At 45.7% G+C, this 17423-nt stretch overlaps 1 protein-coding gene across 1 annotated transcript in view; it reads left to right on the top strand.

Annotated features, from left to right (window-relative positions):
• Positions 1–17221, top strand: part of LOC309622108 (uncharacterized protein) — a gene marked incomplete at both ends in the record, with an annotated part of 50831 nt that extends 33610 nt beyond the window's left edge. Inside the window, 2 exons of the mRNA XM_082409277.1 lie at positions 4400–4537; positions 17084–17221. Coding sequence (XP_082265403.1) covers positions 4400–4537; positions 17084–17221 — 276 coding nt within the window. The remainder of the gene's footprint in view (positions 1–4399; positions 4538–17083) is intronic.
• Positions 17222–17423: the final 202 nt, after the last annotated feature.

Here is a 17423-nt window from a genome sequence, read left to right as displayed (position 1 = left end):
CTGTATTCAGAGAGGCAATAAAAGAAAGAAAACGGAGTATGACTTTTCTGATAAGCTGCCTTTCCCGGTGATCCCCTGTTCTGGCCTTACTTTCCTTCTTAGTCTGTTAATGTAAGGGTTTGCTACCATCAACTTGGTTTTGCCCTGCTCTGAGCAGGTTTCCCTCTGTGCTGTTTCTGCTTTAATTGAAAATCTTTGGTTCCCATCAGCATTCCATTGCAAACTCCGTTTTTCTTGAGAGCTCCTCTATGCTTTCCCTCTTCATTCTTACATTTTCTCCCATCTCTTGGTGCCTGTTGGCCTGTGCTAATGAAAACCGTCCTAAACTTCCTTACGCTCGACTCTGTGCCTCCCTGTAGAGCCCAGTACTCTCCATCCTCTCTCCCTATTCTCTCTTTTCAACTAGTCGAAATCCTAGTGGAGGGAGACCATTAGAGATGAAACATCTTGGTATATATTGCTAGTTTTCTATGTCCCCTGGCTTTTCTGTGTTTCTGTTGAAACACTCTTGAGAAGTGTCTGATTTCGTTTTCTACATGGGTACCCTTTAAGGCTCAATACTGGAAAAGAAGGGGATCAGAGTGATCAACCCAATGTGGTATCCTAACGTAACAGTTAAGGAAAGCAACAGGCTTTGTGAGACAGCCAGTGATTTGTCCAAAGTCACACAGATAGTAAACGTCAAAGTCAAAAGTGAAATTAGGTCTCCAGACTTGTAGTTCAATACTTTCCCTCATTATTCCATGCTATTTTGAATCTCCTACTCAATTTAGGGGCAAAAGAAATCGAACGCAAAACTTTCCAAAGTTTCTTTTCTTACCTGACATGGTCAGAGAAGAGGAAGCATCCACTGCAGGTACAAGGGATGAGGAGACAACACTAGAGGATGTCTGAGTGGCTGCAGCTGAACGGCGCACGTGTCCAGTACAGAGGTCACTGGTTACTGGTCCAAACAGCTCCACGGAAACCCCAAGGCTCTACCAAGTGGTAGTAGGTTTGGTAGGAGAGTGATGTCACAAAGCAGGCAGTTGAAAGGTATGAGAGAGCCAATAGGGAGGTCCGATCCCCAACAGGAAGGCGGGCTTGGGTGAAGAGAGTGTAGGAGAGCTAAAACAACACCTGAGTTTCTGAGCTTTGGGGAGGAGGAAATCCTAGAAGACAGATTTACCTCCCCCAGGCTCTTCCATTAGGGAAATCATTGCCACATTTCTTACAGACGTTCATTAATACACTGAACTAAGAGTTACTTATATTCTACAGAGTATTCTATTTTATGTATCATATACTTAGAGCTATATAGATCTTCTTTAATTAATAATCCTTAGGAAGGAAAGAGCCATCTAGTTTGAACTATTACAGTTGTTCTGAAATCAGATGTGTCTAATGAGTGAACTGATAGCAGCTTTTAAGGAGCCAAAGTAGGGATTAAGAAGCTCTCTTTGTAACTTGGTTCAAGAGTAAGGTGAAGTTTCTTGAGTGTACCTTGTGGAGAATGTTGTGGTCCAAGGCTCTTCTCTTTTAGTTTCTTCTCCTTGACTCCTACCTTCCTTGGGCTGGGCTAGGCTGGGGGCCAGGTTGGACTTGCGACTTAACATTTCTCTTCCGCTTTCTCTTTTTTTTTTTTCTTCCATTATGGGCATTGCTTCGAGGACAAGCCTTGATCTTGCATTGGACGTTACTTCCTGTCAACTTCCAGCAGCAGGAGTCTTCTTTTCAGTGCTTGATGCTTCACGAAATAGACTCTGCCCGTTGGCAGCAAATACCAGAGAGCTAGGAGACAGAGCTGGTTGCAGACCTTTCCTCTTCCAGCCTTTGGTTGCAATTGTTTGGCCCATAATTTGCTAGCTCTAGTTCCTTGGGCCACACAGGTATCCTGCCATCTCCAGCTCTTGTTATATGTGAGAGACATTCTGAACACTGTCCCTTTTTCTTTGCACAGAAGTATATACAGTGTGGCAGTTACTGTAATCTCCTCCGCCTTGCAAACAGCCACTCTAGAATCTTGGACCTCTAGGACTCTCTGTCTTGCATGCTTGGGGGCAAGGCCAAGCAAAATGAAGAGGAGAATAATTAGAGAAAGAGGAGGACGTTGGTGGAGAATTGGGAGCAGGTAAGGTGAAAGGGCACAGGAGAAAAGAGATGCATGTAGACTTTTTGGTTTCTGTGGGAAACAGGTTGACACACTTGGGCCTCATTTGGTATTAACAGAACAGAGAGTTAAAGATCTAAGTAGCTAGATAGTGTGCAGCAACTGCCATGAAGTCTGTACACTGAAGAGAACAGTCTCACATCTAGTTTTCATTTTGTTTTATGTCATAGTACCTTATTTATAGCATTCACTGGTGTGTTTGTAGAATACAGATGTTTTCAAATGCTCTGGTTTTGTCTACATGGTTATCTCCTTGTCCTGTTTGTAAGGAATCCAACATTGTAAGACATATTGCATGTTTTTCTCTTGACGATTGTTGACCTTGAAGCGTCATGAACTAACTTGAGCTGTTGGATTCTGTGGAGAAACGTTCAAAAGGGTCTGTGAAAAAGGCACTGTGGTGAGTCGCATTATGCACCCGAGCGTAAGGAGCAAGATATCTGCCACCAGCCCAGCTTGGCCTGGATTGCCTCTGTTTTAGTTCCCCTGGTTAGTGCTTTTCTCCCTAACCACTCTTGTGACTGTGATAATGTGAGTAAGGGCGGAGTTGCTAATGATCTATGTGTGAGGTAAGCTGGTTTGAGGGAGGAAATCTATGGACCTAGTCATTTTCCTTGGTGGTAAGCTTTCAGGGGTGCAGAGATGGATCTTCCTGGGGCCTTTTCTGGTCCCAGGAAGATATCGCATAGATGGGACCTCCCAAGACACACATTGAATCTTTAGGCCTGTTTTTCCTATTATGAGGTACGAACGAGTTTCTTCACTGATGGGGATGATGCTTATCTGAGAAGAAATTGTGAAAGGTGGTGTAGTGTAGAGGTGTGGCTTAAGCTTTTAAGTTTTCCTCCAGGTTTTTCCCCTAAGCTTCCTACTTCGGACGGCCTACTTACATGATACTAGTAGGTGATGTCCGGCTAACAACTTCCTAAATATACCTGCAAGCCAGATCAGTGTCTCTTTTCTCTGTATTCCCATGGAAATCAAGAGTCCCGCCGAATTTTCCATCGAAACAGTTGATTTGTGTTGTCTCTAGGAATTCTAAAGGGCGTACCGTTGCTTCCTAACCGGTGTCATTTGGGAGATCCGCCTCTGTACGTTCAAATGATTAATTTTGAGACTTTGCTCATGTGTGCAGTAAACCCTTGAATTCCCTAAGACCTTCCTTTCCTCCATCTCCTACCCCATTAAGCCCGCTTCAGTTCATCTCCTGAATTTCTTTGGAATCTGTCAGCCAGCTCTTCCTCAACTTCCTAATACTGAACTTGCCTGTCTGTTGCGATTAGGTCCTAACTGGTGTCCATATATCTTGTTTCCTTCCAATCCACTCTTCACACAAGAAACCTTCAAAGCAAGTTGGAACGTTGCTCATAAACATCGCTCACAAGCATTGTTTTGAGAATAGAAAACACACTGTTGGCCTTTAAGACTCTGCGTGGTCTAGAATCCTCTCTGCTTCTCTAGCCCCATCTTGTGCCACTTTTGCCCTCACTTTCTATGCTTCAGATACACTGAATTAACCTTAGTTCTCACTCATCTGACAGAAGTCAGTTCAGATACTATTTTTCACTGTGATTCCTAGCATTAAGGAATTTGATTATCAGGTTTTGTATGAGGACTATTTCATCAGGGGTACAGAAGTTCTGGCCATCTCTGGTTTTGGATATCCCTTATTTGTTGAGACCTTTGCGTTGTTTGGTTGCCTTTTGTCTGTTTTCCAGATGGGAAAACAGGAACAAGGGAAGTATAGGTTATTACTAGGTGGGGTTGAACAAGTGGAGCAGCAAACTGCAAAGCAGAAAGAAGAGGGACGTACTATAGAGGGATATGACTTCCATTCTCAAGGCGCCTGCATCCTGTGCAGGGAGACAGCCTAACATAAAATGTGCCTAACAACAAATATATTGACTTCTTACTAAAAATCTCCAGTTCATAGAACCGAGGGGTTTGTACCTTCTCCTTTAAAAGTGATAGTCCTGGGACTTCCCCGGTGGTCCCGTGGTGAAGACTCTGCGCTTCCAACGCAGCAGGCGTGGGTTCAATCCCTGGTTGGGGAGCTAAGATCCCACATGCTGCGCAGCCAAAGAAATTTTTTTCGAACGTTATACTCCTGTATTGTTGGCTTTAGTGGTTTAGATTTTGTTGTACTGTTAAGAAGATTTCAGTTTATTTACCGGGAACAAACAACACATAATGTAAAAATAGTTTCCCAGAAACGATTTCCATCATTCTCTTCCTCCCTTTCTCCCGCAGACTGGTGTTTCACCTTGACAAGTTCTCTGTCATTCCATAGGAAAGCTGTCTGGCTTGGAGGTTGCAATCTCAGGGAATTTTTCATCAGCGGGGAAGTCTCCATCACTACAGAGGAATCAAGGGAGAAGTCAGTCCCTGGTAAGTGAGATGCTCCCCCTAAACACCAACACAGCAGTCGTGTACCTTTCAAGGGGTTCAGGGGCAAGATGGGCAAGGCATTTCTACTAACTCTTCTTAAGGATCACGGACAGTGCCCTATGCTACGAGGTAAGCGGTGACTGCTGTAGTTCTTACTGGTGATCCTTTCCTGTCACTGATTCTCGGCTTTCTTTGTATTTCATAGGACTGTTGTCAGTCCAATACAAAATGAGTCTTATTTTTAAAAACCTGAAATGTTTTACAGAGCCTAGCATTCTCATATAGGGTCCTTTCCATTCTCCCCACTTTCCCGAGAGGCCAAGAACACGTCACACCATGAACTAGGAGAGGGGGTAGAGCCCTTTGTGATGAAATACATCAACAAAGACAGAGCCTTAGCCTGCTTGCTCTCTGGACAGGATCTCGGACCACAAGGTCTTCAATCCTGGTATAAATGAAGGAAGTGAGGACAGTTCAACTGGCACTCTCATAACAAGAGTTCGGAAACACCTTCCGAAGAGACTATAGCAGTAGATGAGGGAAGGGAGTGCTACAGTGTGGCAGTACAGGGGGAACGATCGGCTACAGCAGTGAAAAGTGTGGTACCGATTGGTGTGCTCTCGGGGTTCTTGTACATGTAGCATAGATGACCTCTACGGTGGCCCTCCCACCTTCCCACCTGCATTAGGTGTTCTTTTTTTTTGTAATTTATGTTTATGTATTTATTTACTGTTTGAACTTATTTATTCTACGTATTTATGTTTTTGGCTGCACTGGGTCTCTCATTGCTGTGCACGGGCTTTCTCTAGTTGGCGGCTAGCGGGGGCTACTCTCGGTTGCGGTGTGCGGGCATCTCATCGCGGTGGCTTCTCTTGTTGCGGAGCATGGGCTGTAGGCACGTGGGCTTCGGTAGTTGAGGCTCACGGGCTCTAGAATGCAGGCTCCGTCGTCGTGGCACATGCGCTTAGTTGCTGCACGGCATGTGGGATCTTCGCAGACCAGGGCTCGAACCCGTGTCCCCTGCATTGGCAGGCGCCACCAGGGAAGCCCTAGGTGTTCTCATATAGAGTCTAAAAACAGAGAGCACTGAGAGAAGGTAGTGGTTATTAAAGGCTCAGGATCTAAATTCTACCTGTCTCTACACCCCTTCCCAGCTGTCGATTTGACCCCATTTTTGAATGCTGACCTCATTGTTCAACTTTTCTCTGCCGTCTGTATACTCACCTTGAAAACTTGTTTCTGTGATGCGTTGAGCAGACACAGGGTGGCAGACTGCAGAGGTGGAAGCTGGTGGTCGGATATTTGTGGGCTGAATCTCCTTCAGTCCCATTCCCATTTCTGGTTGCCCAGAGGCCCTACTTCCTGTGTGTGACGCCGAGCCGTAGGATTGCGGGCAGGAGCCAAGTTCTCCATACAGTAAAGACCCCAGTGTGCCTTGGTTACAGTAATATACCTGGCTTCCTTCCTGGCAGGGAAGTGACAGGCGGCTATGCCCCTGCTTTGTTCGTGGGCCTCCTGATCCAGCAGTTCCCTTGGCTCTGCCCCTGTCGTCAGCTGCCCCTAGGATAACTCTGAGCCCTAGCCACTTCTCTGGTAGATTTCCCTATTCCCCCACTACAGTCACACCTGAATAAGGCAACTCAGACCTTTCAGAGATGTGTCCTGAACCTCTTGTTTTCTGAAATACCTATCTGGTGGTTGTGAGACTTAAGGCCAGCGTCCCCGAGAGACTTTTTCTATTTCTCCTAGTAAACCTAGACTCATCTTCTGTCACCTTCAACTCTACTCCAATTGTGTTCTTTCAACCCAGACCTCTGACCCTGCTTTTTACTTCTGCCATTTCATCCTCGCTCCTGCTTCCTTTCCTAAATCCATACGTCTCTTTTGGCCTTCCTAGCCCTGGGCCAAGTTCCTTCCTCTTTGCTCAGTTTTTACCCCTTTCCTTCATTCTCCCATCCAACTTTCAGTCCTTCCTTTCTCACGCCCCAGTTAGCAGCATCTGAAAATTCGAAAGGTTTGTTACTCGTCTATTAATTGTATTCCATTTACTTATTCAGTTCTATACCTGTCTTACCTGTGTATGGAAGAACAGCTGGTAGCCAAGGTGGCACCAAGAATCCTAGCAGCTCTCACTTGACGTATCCGTAGTAGTCGGCAATTTCCATTTCGTTTTCCCTCTCGGTGAAAAATTGCAGCTTGCCCGAAGAGGTGTATCTGGCAGCATTCTCCCGTTGTTGTTGAGCCCGCCTCTTCATGGCCTCTCGCTCTGGCCTCTGCTCTTGTTCGATGGGCTTTGACATGACTGGCTCAGGCACGTTGGGTTCCCTCCATGGAACTCGTTGCTTGCTGAAGTCTTGGAGTAGAAAGTGGGTTTGGAGCTTGGGTGGGGACTGGCGCTTATTCACAGCAGGGGGAACAGGCTCCCGCTGGAGAGGAGCGCCAGATGAAGTTTTGGAGGGTGCAGGCCTAGGAGCAGCAGACTGAGGGACACGAGGCTGGGTATGGTTGGGCCAAGCCGGTTGGGTTGGGTTGGTCACAGTTGGCTGAGCTGGTTTGGCGGGGCCTGGCAAAGAGGCAGGAGCTGGCTGGGATGAATTGGCTGCAGCAGGTTGAGCTGAGTCAGTAGAACCAGGCTGGGCACGGTAAGCCCCAGCAGGCCGATGTGAGGCCAGAGACTGTGGCCTCCGAGGAGCGGGTCGAGCTTGAGGCTTGTCCCAGGCAGAAAAAGGCAGAGGTATCAACTTGACCTTCCCAGGAGGAGGCCGCTCATACTGGGCTGGAGACGGACACTCTGTTTCAGCACTGCTGTCTGGTTTCTGGGCTTGGACTTGCGTTTTCTCAGGACCCTTCCCCTCACGTGGGGTATGCCGCCATGGCTGGATAGCTGGGGGTGGCTGGGGGTCTTTGGGGTTGCTTGACTTTCCCAAGAGCCGACAGGAAGAGCGCCCAGTTTTCGTCTCATTCTTCTTCCCCAGCGCATGAAGAACCTTCACAGACTCCAGCATGCGCACGCCAAGGGAGGTTCGAGGCTTTTGAAAGCTCTGTTGGAGAAGCTCAGTTTGGTGTTCCTTTCGCTTCGTGTGGGGGATTGCTGGCTTCTCTTCTGCCTTGACTTTGTTCCCTGACTGCTTGTTCTCCTCAGCCTTGTTTCTCCCTCTGGTCCTTTTGGTCTTTTCCTGCCCGTGGCTCTTAGTTTTGCTGATCTTTCTGGATGCAGCTTTCTGAGGTTTGCCTTGAGAGTGCTTGGCCGTGTTCACAGGAGCCCTGTCACTGACTGCAGCGTGGCATATAACCACTTCTCCCCCTAACAGGCACTCTGGATTCTTTGGCTGGATTTTGGCCTTGGGAGCGCCACTGATAGGCTCAGAGGCTTTCTGTTTGTTCTTCCTGGGTTGATCAGAGGGAACCTTTATGACACTTGGCTTTTCCTGCACCTGATTCACCTTAATGGCTCTGGTGTCTTTAGCTTTGATCACGTTGGGACCTTGGGATTGATCAAGATCTTTCAAAGGATTAAAGAGCTGGGGAAGGTGAATATCCTCCGCCAGTGTAGTAATGTCTGCAAGACCACTGCTAGGTTCAATCCCATTTTCAAGTGTCCCTAGGTCCTGACGACTCCGGCTGTTCTCTCCCAGATCAGCATTTTCAGAACCAGGCTGCTCCTCTTGGCTGAGGGGATCGGTGCAGGCCAGCGGCTGGTGAATATCAGGGATTCCTAAAGGGAGTAGTGGAGGATCTTGGTTCTCTGTTGGGATCTGGTAGGCATCCAGAGGCTTTGAAAGCTTGGTTTTGATATCATCCACGTGCTTACTCTCTATTTGTCCCTGGCTTGGAGCTGGAGGCAGGGCCAGGAGACGCCTGGCACTCTGGACTGGAGCTGTCACTGAAATGTCCCCAAGTTCAGATGGTGGGTTACTCTCAAGTATGTGGCTGTTTCTGCTACTGCAGGACTTGGGGAGTTCTTGACTTTGTGTCACACAAAACGTCTGGCTTGGAGGTTGCAATCCCAGGGAATTTTTCATCACCAGGGGGGAGGTCTCCATCCCTACAAAGGGATCAAGGGAGAAGTCAGTCCCTGGTAAGTGAGATGCTCCCCCTAAACACCAACACAGCAGTCGTGTACCTTTCAAGGGGTTCAGGGGCAAGATGGGCAAGGCATTTCTACTAACTCTTCTTAAGGATCATGGACAGTGCCCTATGCTACGAGGTAAGCGGTGACTGTTGTAATTCTTACTGGTGAGCCTTTCCTGTCGCTGATTCTCGGCTCGCTTTGTATTTCATAGGACTGTTATAAGTCCAATACAAAATGAGTCTTATTTTTAAAAACCTGAAATGTTTTACAAAGCCTAGCATTCTCATATAGGGTCCTTTCCATTCTCCCCACTTTCCCGAGAGGCCAAGAACACGTCACACCATGAACTAGGAGAGGGGGTAGAGCCCTTGCTGATGAAATACATCAACAAAGACAGAGTCTTAGCCTGCTTGCTCTCTGGACAGGATCTCGGACCACAAGGTCTTCAATCCTGGTATAAATGAAGGAAGTGAGGACAGTTCAACTGGCACTCTCATAACAAGAGTTCTGAAACACCTTCCGAAGAGACTATAGCAGTAGATGAGGGAAGGGAGTGCTACAGTGTGGCAGTACAGGGGGAACGATCGGCTACAGCAGTGAAAAGTGTGGTACCGATTGGTGTGCTCTCGGGGTTGTTGTACATGTAGCATAGATGACCTCTACAGTGGCCCTCCCACCTTCCCACCTGCATTAGGTGTTCTTTTTTTTGTAATTTATGTTTATGTATTTATTTACTGTTTGAACTTATTTATTCTACGTATTTATTTTTTTGGCTGCACTGGGTCTCTCATTGCTGTGCACGGGCTTTCTCTAGTTGGCGGCTAGCGGGGGCTACTCTTGGTTGCGGTGTGCGGGCTTCTCATCGCGGTGGCTTCTCTTTGTTGCGGAGCATGGGCTGTAGGCACGTGGGCTTCGGTAGTTGAGGCTCACGGGCTCTAGAATGCAGGCTCCGTCGTTGTGGCACATGCGCTTAGTTGCTGCACGGCATGTGGGATCTTCGCAGACCAGGGCTCGAACCCGTGTCCCCCGCATTGCATTGGCAGGCGGATTCTTAACCACGGCGCCACCAGGGAAGCCCTAGGTGTTCTCATAGAGAGTCTAAAAACAGAGGGCACTGAGCGAAGGTAGTGGTTATTAAAGGCTCAGGATCTAAATTCTACCTGCCTCTACACCCCTTCCCAGCTGTCGATTTGACCCCATTTTTGAGTGCCGACCTCATTCTTCAACTTTCTCTGGCGTTTGTTATACTCACCTTGAAAACTTGTTTCTGTGATGCGTTGAGCAGACACAGGGTGGCAGACTGCAGAGGTGGAAGCTGGTGGTCGGATATTTGTGGGCTGAATCTCCTTCAGTCCCATTCCCATTTCTGGTTGCCCAGAGGCCCGACTTCCTGTGTATGACGCCGAGCCGTAGGATTGCGGGCAGGAGCCAAGTTCTCCATACAGTAAAGACCCCAGTGTGCCTTGGTGATAGTAATATACCTGGCTTCCTTCCTGGCAGGGAAGTGGCAGGCGGCTCTGCCCCTGATTTGGAATCTGAGATGGTGTTCCCTGAGCAAGGCTGGCAGAAAGCGATGGATGTAGAGGGACCATGTTCTTGGCGTCTGAAGTTTTATCATACTGGGCTGCCAGAAACATGGAGGAGGCAGCTGTGTGGCGGTCAGTGAGTGCCAGAGTAAAGTCTCCGAGTGAAGAAGAATTCTTTTCAGTGCTTGCTGTGATGTCCCACTCAAGAACACCTGGATAGGAAGCAGCTGAAGTGGAGATCTGGCTGTGGTCAGTAACTCCAGATAACATAGTCGTGCTAGAATGTTGGTAAAGGTAGGCACTACCCATGAGTGTCTGGAAAGGGGTACCAGTAGCCGATGCCGAACTGACGGCAGGGGCAGAGACTCTGGAGAAGTTGCAGACACTTCGTGTTAGGGAAGTTGCATTGCTCACCACAGGAGGAGAATGCTGCAGAGAATTTAGAGTTCCAAGTAGAGATGGATGTTGGAAATTTTCTGTAAGAACAAGAGGGTCATGAAAAACTCAGGGAGGTTGAGAAATTCTCACTACGTTTGAGGAACGGCATCATCTGAAGGTTCTTGCTATCAGGACACCTCTACTATCACTACTTCCTGAGAAACCCAAAATCAGACAGTTAATGATGGCTGTAAGGACTGAGCAGTTTTCCACTCTTCTCTATTAACTGCCTGTGCTCCCATCTTGGGCACAGACGGGCAGAAGAGCCAAGTGGTGTGGTTCAGAGATTGTTCTCTAGGCTGGAAGCAACCTTCTCCCTGCCCTGTCTTTCCCTTCAGCCTGCACTCGTATTGACTTCTATGCTATTTCCTAGACTGGAAGCATTTTAGAACTAGGAGGCCCTTAGAGAACTTCGATGTTCTCAGTCTCATTTCGTGAGTAAGGAAACTGAGGCTCAGAGAGGTCGGGTTGACTTGTTCAAGTTCTCTCATTATGTTAGTATCATTACCAGGTTTCAGAACCTAAGTATCCTGACTTCCTTGCCAGGACTCCACTCTGAGCATGATACTGCCAGAAAGCAGGAGAAATAGAACTTATAATATAGGCATTTTTTTTGTCCATTAGAAAACAGTACGGCTATTACCATTGTCGTCTTCAGTGTCTCCCTTTGCTTGTGCAGTTCCCACGCTATTACCTAGAGGTGACGTACAGCTCAGTCCAACTGGTGAATTGAAAGAGTCATTTTTGCCCTCTTCAAGCCCGGTTTCTCATCCTACCTCAAAATGATTACCCGAAAGTGGATTTCTTAAGTGCTTTTGGAAAGGGAAAAGTTATCTGATTACTTCAGATTCCTCACCTATAAAGTGGTTATAACACCACCACCAATAATAATAGCAGTAATAATTAATAGATGAATAAGCTGATCTATTGCGTATGATTTATATGGAGGAAGATACAATAAGTTCTAGAAAGACAAAGAAAAATCATGACAAGCATATTACGTTAACGAAAAAGAAATCCATAGATATTAATGAAAACTGGGGTATGTGGCAAGTATCGAAGCCTAATGAATTTACTAACAAATGGCATTCTGTACCATCCATGCAATATTATGAAAGTGAATTTTGCCCACTCTATTTTAGTGAATACTATTAACCAGAAGACACGATGGAGGTGATAGAGGTGAATGAATTCCTAGCCAATGCATACAGACAGAGAAGGTATGTCAGTAAAAAATGCATAACAAGCAACAGAATGCAATAAATGTGCATGTATAGGTAGCCACAACACATATAGACAAGTATTTCAATGAAAACCGGTACGAAGCAGACAGCAAAATAATAAGTGTAAAAGAGTTTCATTATTGTGCTCCTTCATATTTTTACCCAGCAAGTAAGAGGTATTAAGCCTAGGAGAAATATATATTTCAATGAATATAGCTTATATAATAAGCAGAAAGGAAGCTTAAAATGTATCAGGAAGGTTTTTGGATTTATCCTAGAACTTAGATTAGAATCATCTTCAGCATCCAAGAAGATGGCATCCCAAAACCTCAAAAAACCATCATGCCTAGAATCCAATTAAAAAAGATTTTCAAATGTAAGAAAATCCACAGGACTCCACAATATGGTTTTCGATAAACGTGGATGTTTGTTTGTTTTGTTTCTTTGGCCGCGCCGCGTGGCCCTGGCCGTGAAAGCACCGAGTCCTAAGCACTGGACCGCCAGGGAATTCCCTAAGTGGGGGGGGGAATTAGAGATGTGGGGCTTGACTTTTTCTTCTTCTTCTTCGGTAGCTAAGCTCTACAAGCGAACGATGGCTGTTGATCAATGTGCTCTCTGTGTTAGGAAGGAAATAACTGTAAAAATGAAAAGCAGCCTTGCCTTAGAACCTACATATCACACCAAGGAAAATAGTCCTTCTGATTCAATTTAGAAGATATCACTTAAAATGTTGAATTGGTGAAATGTCTACCTAGTTTAAAAATTAGAAAGAATAAAACACTGAAAAGCAGCCCCCTAGATAACCACTGTGGTTGCTTGTTTATAGGAGGCATCATTTCTAAAACGTATTTCTAAAATGTTTATATTCAAAACTGTCAAGTGGCCAACTGTATTCAGAGAGGCAATAAAAGAAAGAAAACGGAGTATGACTTTTCTGATAAGCTGCCTTTCCCGGTGATCCCCTGTTCTGGCCTTACTTTCCTTCTTAAGTCTGTTAATGTAAGGGTTTGCTACCATCAACTTGGTTTTGCCCTGCTCTGAGCAGGTTTCCCTCTGTGCTGTTTCTGCTTTAATTGAAAATCTTTGGTTCCCATCAGCATTCCATTGCAAACTCCGTTTTTCTTGAGAGCTCCTCTATGCTTTCCCTCTTCATTCTTACATTTTCTCCCATCTCTTGGTGCCTGTTGGCCTGTGCTAATGAAAACCATCCTAAACTTCCTTACGCTCGACTCTGTGCCTCCCTGTAGAGCCCAGTACTCTCCATCCTCTCTCCCTATTCTCTCTTTTCAACTAGTCGAAATCCTAGTGGAGGGAGACCATTAGAGATGAAACATCTTGGTATATATTGCTAGTTTTCTATGTCCCCTGGCTTTTCTATGTTTCTGTTGAAACACTCTTGAGAAGTGTCTGATTTCGTTTTCTACATGGGTACCCTTTAAGGCTCAATACTGGAAAAGAAGGGGATCAGAGTGATCAACCCAACGTGGTATCCTAACGTAACAGTTAAGGAAAGCAACAGGCTTTGTGAGACAGCCAGTGATTTGTCCAAAGTCACACAGATAGTAAACGTCAAAGTCAAAAGTGAAATTAGGTCTCCAGACTTGTAGTTCAATACTTTCCCTCATTATTCCATGCTATTTTGAATCTCCTACTCAATTTAGGGGCAAAAGAAATCGAACGCAAAACTTTCCAAAGTTTCTTTTCTTACCTGACATGGTCAGAGAAGAGGAAGCATCCACTGCAGGTACAAGGGATGAGGAGACAACACTAGAGGATGTCTGAGTGGCTGCAGCTGAACGGCGCACGTGTCCAGTACAGAGGTCACTGGTTACTGGTCCAAACAGCTCCACGGAAACCCCAAGGCTCTACCAAGTGGTAGTAGGTTTGGGAGGAGAGTGATGTCACAAAGCAGGCAGTTGAAAGGTATGAGAGAGCCAATAGGGAGGTCCGATCCCCAACAGGAAGGCGGGCTTGGGTGAAGAGAGTGTAGGAGAGCTAAAACAACACCTGAGTTTCTGAGCTTTGGGGAGGAGGAAATCCTAGAAGACAGATTTACCTCCCCCAGGCTCTTCCATTAGGGAAATCATTGCAACATTTCTTACAGACGTTCATTAATACACTGAACTAAGAGTTACTTATATTCTACAGAGTATTCTATTTTATGTATCATATACTTAGAGCTATATAGATCTTCTTTAATTAATAATCCTTAGGAAGGAAAGAGCCATCTAGTTTGAACTATTACAGTTGTTCTGAAATCAGATGTGTCTAATGAGTGAACTGATAGCAGCTTTTAAGGAGCCAAAGTAGGGATTAAGAAGCTCTCTTTGTAACTTGGTTCAAGAGTAGGGTGAAGTTTCTTGAGTGTACCTTGTGGAGAATGTTGTGGTCCAAGGCTCTTCTCTTTTAGTTTCTTCTCCTTGACTCCTACCTTCCTTGGGCTGGGCTAGGCTGGGGGCCAGGTTGGACTTGCGACTTAACATTTCTCTTCCGCTTTCTCTTTTTTTTTTTTCTTCCATTATGGGCATTGCTTCGAGGACAAGCCTTGATCTTGCATTGGACGTTACTTCCTGTCAACTTCCAGCAGCAGGAGTCTTCTTTTCAGTGCTTGATGCTTCACGAAATAGACTCTGCCCGTTGGCAGCAAATACCAGAGAGCTAGGAGACAGAGCTGGTTGCAGACCTTTCTTCTTCCAGCCTTTGGTTGCAATTGTTTGGCCCATAATTTGCTAGCTCTAGTTCCTTGGGCCACACAGGTATCCTGCCATCTCCAGCTCTTGTTATATGTGAGAGACATTCTGAACACTGTCCCTTTTTCTTTGCACAGAAGTATATACAGTGTGGCAGTTACTGTAATCTCCTCCGCCTTGCAAACAGCCACTCTAGAATCTTGGACCTCTAGGACTCTCTGTCTTGCATGCTTGGGGGCAAGGCCAAGCAAAATGAAGAGGAGAATAATTAGAGAAAGAGGAGGACGTTGGTGGAGAATTGGGAGCAGGTAAGGTGAAAGGGCACAGGAGAAAAGAGATGCATGTAGACTTTTTGGTTTCTGTGGGAAACAGGTTGACACACTTGGGCCTCATTTGGTATTAACAGAACAGAGAGTTAAAGATCTAAGTAGCTAGATAGTGTGCAGCAACTGCCATGAAGTCTGTACACTGAAGAGAACAGTCTCACATCTAGTTTTCATTTTGTTTTATGTCATAGTACCTTATTTATAGCATTCACTGGTGTGTTTGTAGAATACAGATGTTTTCAAATGCTCTGGTTTTGTCTACATGGTTATCTCCTTGTCCTGTTTGTAAGGAATCCAACATTGTAAGACATATTGCATGTTTTTCTCTTGACGATTGTTGACCTTGAAGCGTCATGAACTAACTTGAGCTGTTGGATTCTGTGGAGAAACGTTCAAAAGGGTCTGTGAAAAAGGCACTGTGGTGAGTCGCATTATGCACCCGAGCGTAAGGAGCAAGATATCTGCCACCAGCCCAGCTTGGCCTGGATTGCCTCTGTTTTAGTTCCCCTGGTTAGTGCTTTTCTCCCTAACCACTCTTGTGACTGTGATAATGTGAGTAAGGGCGGAGTTGCTAATGATCTATGTGTGAGGTAAGCTGGTTTGAGGGAGGAAATCTATGGACCTAGTCATTTTCCTTGGTGGTAAGCTTTCAGGGGTGCAGAGATGGATCTTCCTGGGGCCTTTTCTGGTCCCAGGAAGATATCGCATAGATGGGACCTCCCAAGACACACATTGAATCTTTAGGCCTGTTTTTCCTATTATGAGGTACGAACGAGTTTCTTCACTGATGGGGATGATGCTTATCTGAGAAGAAATTGTGAAAGGTGGTGTAGTGTAGAGGTGTGGCTTAAGCTTTTAAGTTTTCCTCCAGGTTTTTCCCCTAAGCTTCCTACTTCGGACGGCCTACTTACATGATACTAGTAGGTGATGTCCGGCTAACAACTTCCTAAATATACCTGCAAGCCAGATCAGTGTCTCTTTTCTCTGTATTCCCATGGAAATCAAGAGTCCCGCCGAATTTTCCATCGAAACAGTTGATTTGTGTTGTCTCTAGGAATTCTAAAGGGCGTACCGTTGCTTCCTAACCGGTGTCATTTGGGAGATCCGCCTCTGTACGTTCAAATGATTAATTTTGAGACTTTGCTCATGTGTGCAGTAAACCCTTGAATTCCCTAAGACCTTCCTTTCCTCCATCTCCTACCCCATTAAGCCCGCTTCAGTTCATCTCCTGAATTTCTTTGGAATCTGTCAGCCAGCTCTTCCTCAACTTCCTAATACTGAACTTGCCTGTCTGTTGCGATTAGGTCCTAACTGGTGTCCATATATCTTGTTTCCTTCCAATCCACTCTTCACACAAGAAACCTTCAAAGCAAGTTGGAACGTTGCTCATAAACATCGCTCACAAGCATTGTTTTGAGAATAGAAAACACACTGTTGGCCTTTAAGACTCTGCGTGGTCTAGAATCCTCTCTGCTTCTCTAGCCCCATCTTGTGCCACTTTTGCCCTCACTTTCTATGCTTCAGATACACTGAATTAACCTTAGTTCTCACTCATCTGACAGAAGTCAGTTCAGATACTATTTTTCACTGTGATTCCTAGCATTAAGGAATTTGATTATCAGGTTTTGTATGAGGACTATTTCATCAGGGGTACAGAAGTTCTGGCCATCTCTGGTTTTGGATATCCCTTATTTGTTGAGACCTTTGCGTTGTTTGGTTGCCTTTTGTCTGTTTTCCAGATGGGAAAACAGGAACAAGGGAAGTATAGGTTATTACTAGGTGGGGTTGAACAAGTGGAGCAGCAAACTGCAAAGCAGAAAGAAGAGGGACGTACTATAGAGGGATATGACTTCCATTCTCAAGGCGCCTGCATCCTGTGCAGGGAGACAGCCTAACATAAAATGTGCCTAACAACAAATATATTGACTTCTTACTAAAAATCTCCAGTTCATAGAACCGAGGGGTTTGTACCTTCTCCTTTAAAAGTGATAGTCCTGGGACTTCCCCGGTGGTCCCGTGGTGAAGACTCTGCGCTTCCAACGCAGCAGGCGTGGGTTCAATCCCTGGTTGGGGAGCTAAGATCCCACATGCTGCGCAGCCAAAGAAATTTTTTTCGAACGTTATACTCCTGTATTGTTGGCTTTAGTGGTTTAGATTTTGTTGTACTGTTAAGAAGATTTCAGTTTATTTACCGGGAACAAACAACACATAATGTAAAAATAGTTTCCCAGAAACGATTTCCATCATTCTCTTCCTCCCTTTCTCCCGCAGACTGGTGTTTCACCTTGACAAGTTCTCTGTCATTCCATAGGAAAGCTGTCTGGCTTGGAGGTTGCAATCCCAGGGAATTTTTCATCAGCGGGGAAGTCTCCATCACTACAGAGGAATCAAGGGAGAAGTCAGTCCCTGGTAAGTGAGATGCTCCCCCTAAACACCAACACAGCAGTCGTGTACCTTTCAAGGGGTTCAGGGGCAAGATGGGCAAGGCATTTCTACTAACTCTTCTTAAGGATCACGGACAGTGCCCTATGCTACGAGGTAAGCGGTGACTGCTGTAGTTCTTACTGGTGATCCTTTCCTGTCACTGATTCTCGGCTTTCTTTGTATTTCA

Source organism: Balaenoptera borealis, assembly GCF_965194805.1.
Source record: "Balaenoptera borealis genome assembly, contig: HAP1_SCAFFOLD_1577, whole genome shotgun sequence".
NCBI classification, from domain to species: domain Eukaryota; kingdom Metazoa; phylum Chordata; class Mammalia; order Artiodactyla; family Balaenopteridae; genus Balaenoptera; species Balaenoptera borealis.
This window is presented reverse-complemented; position numbering and strand designations above follow the sequence as displayed.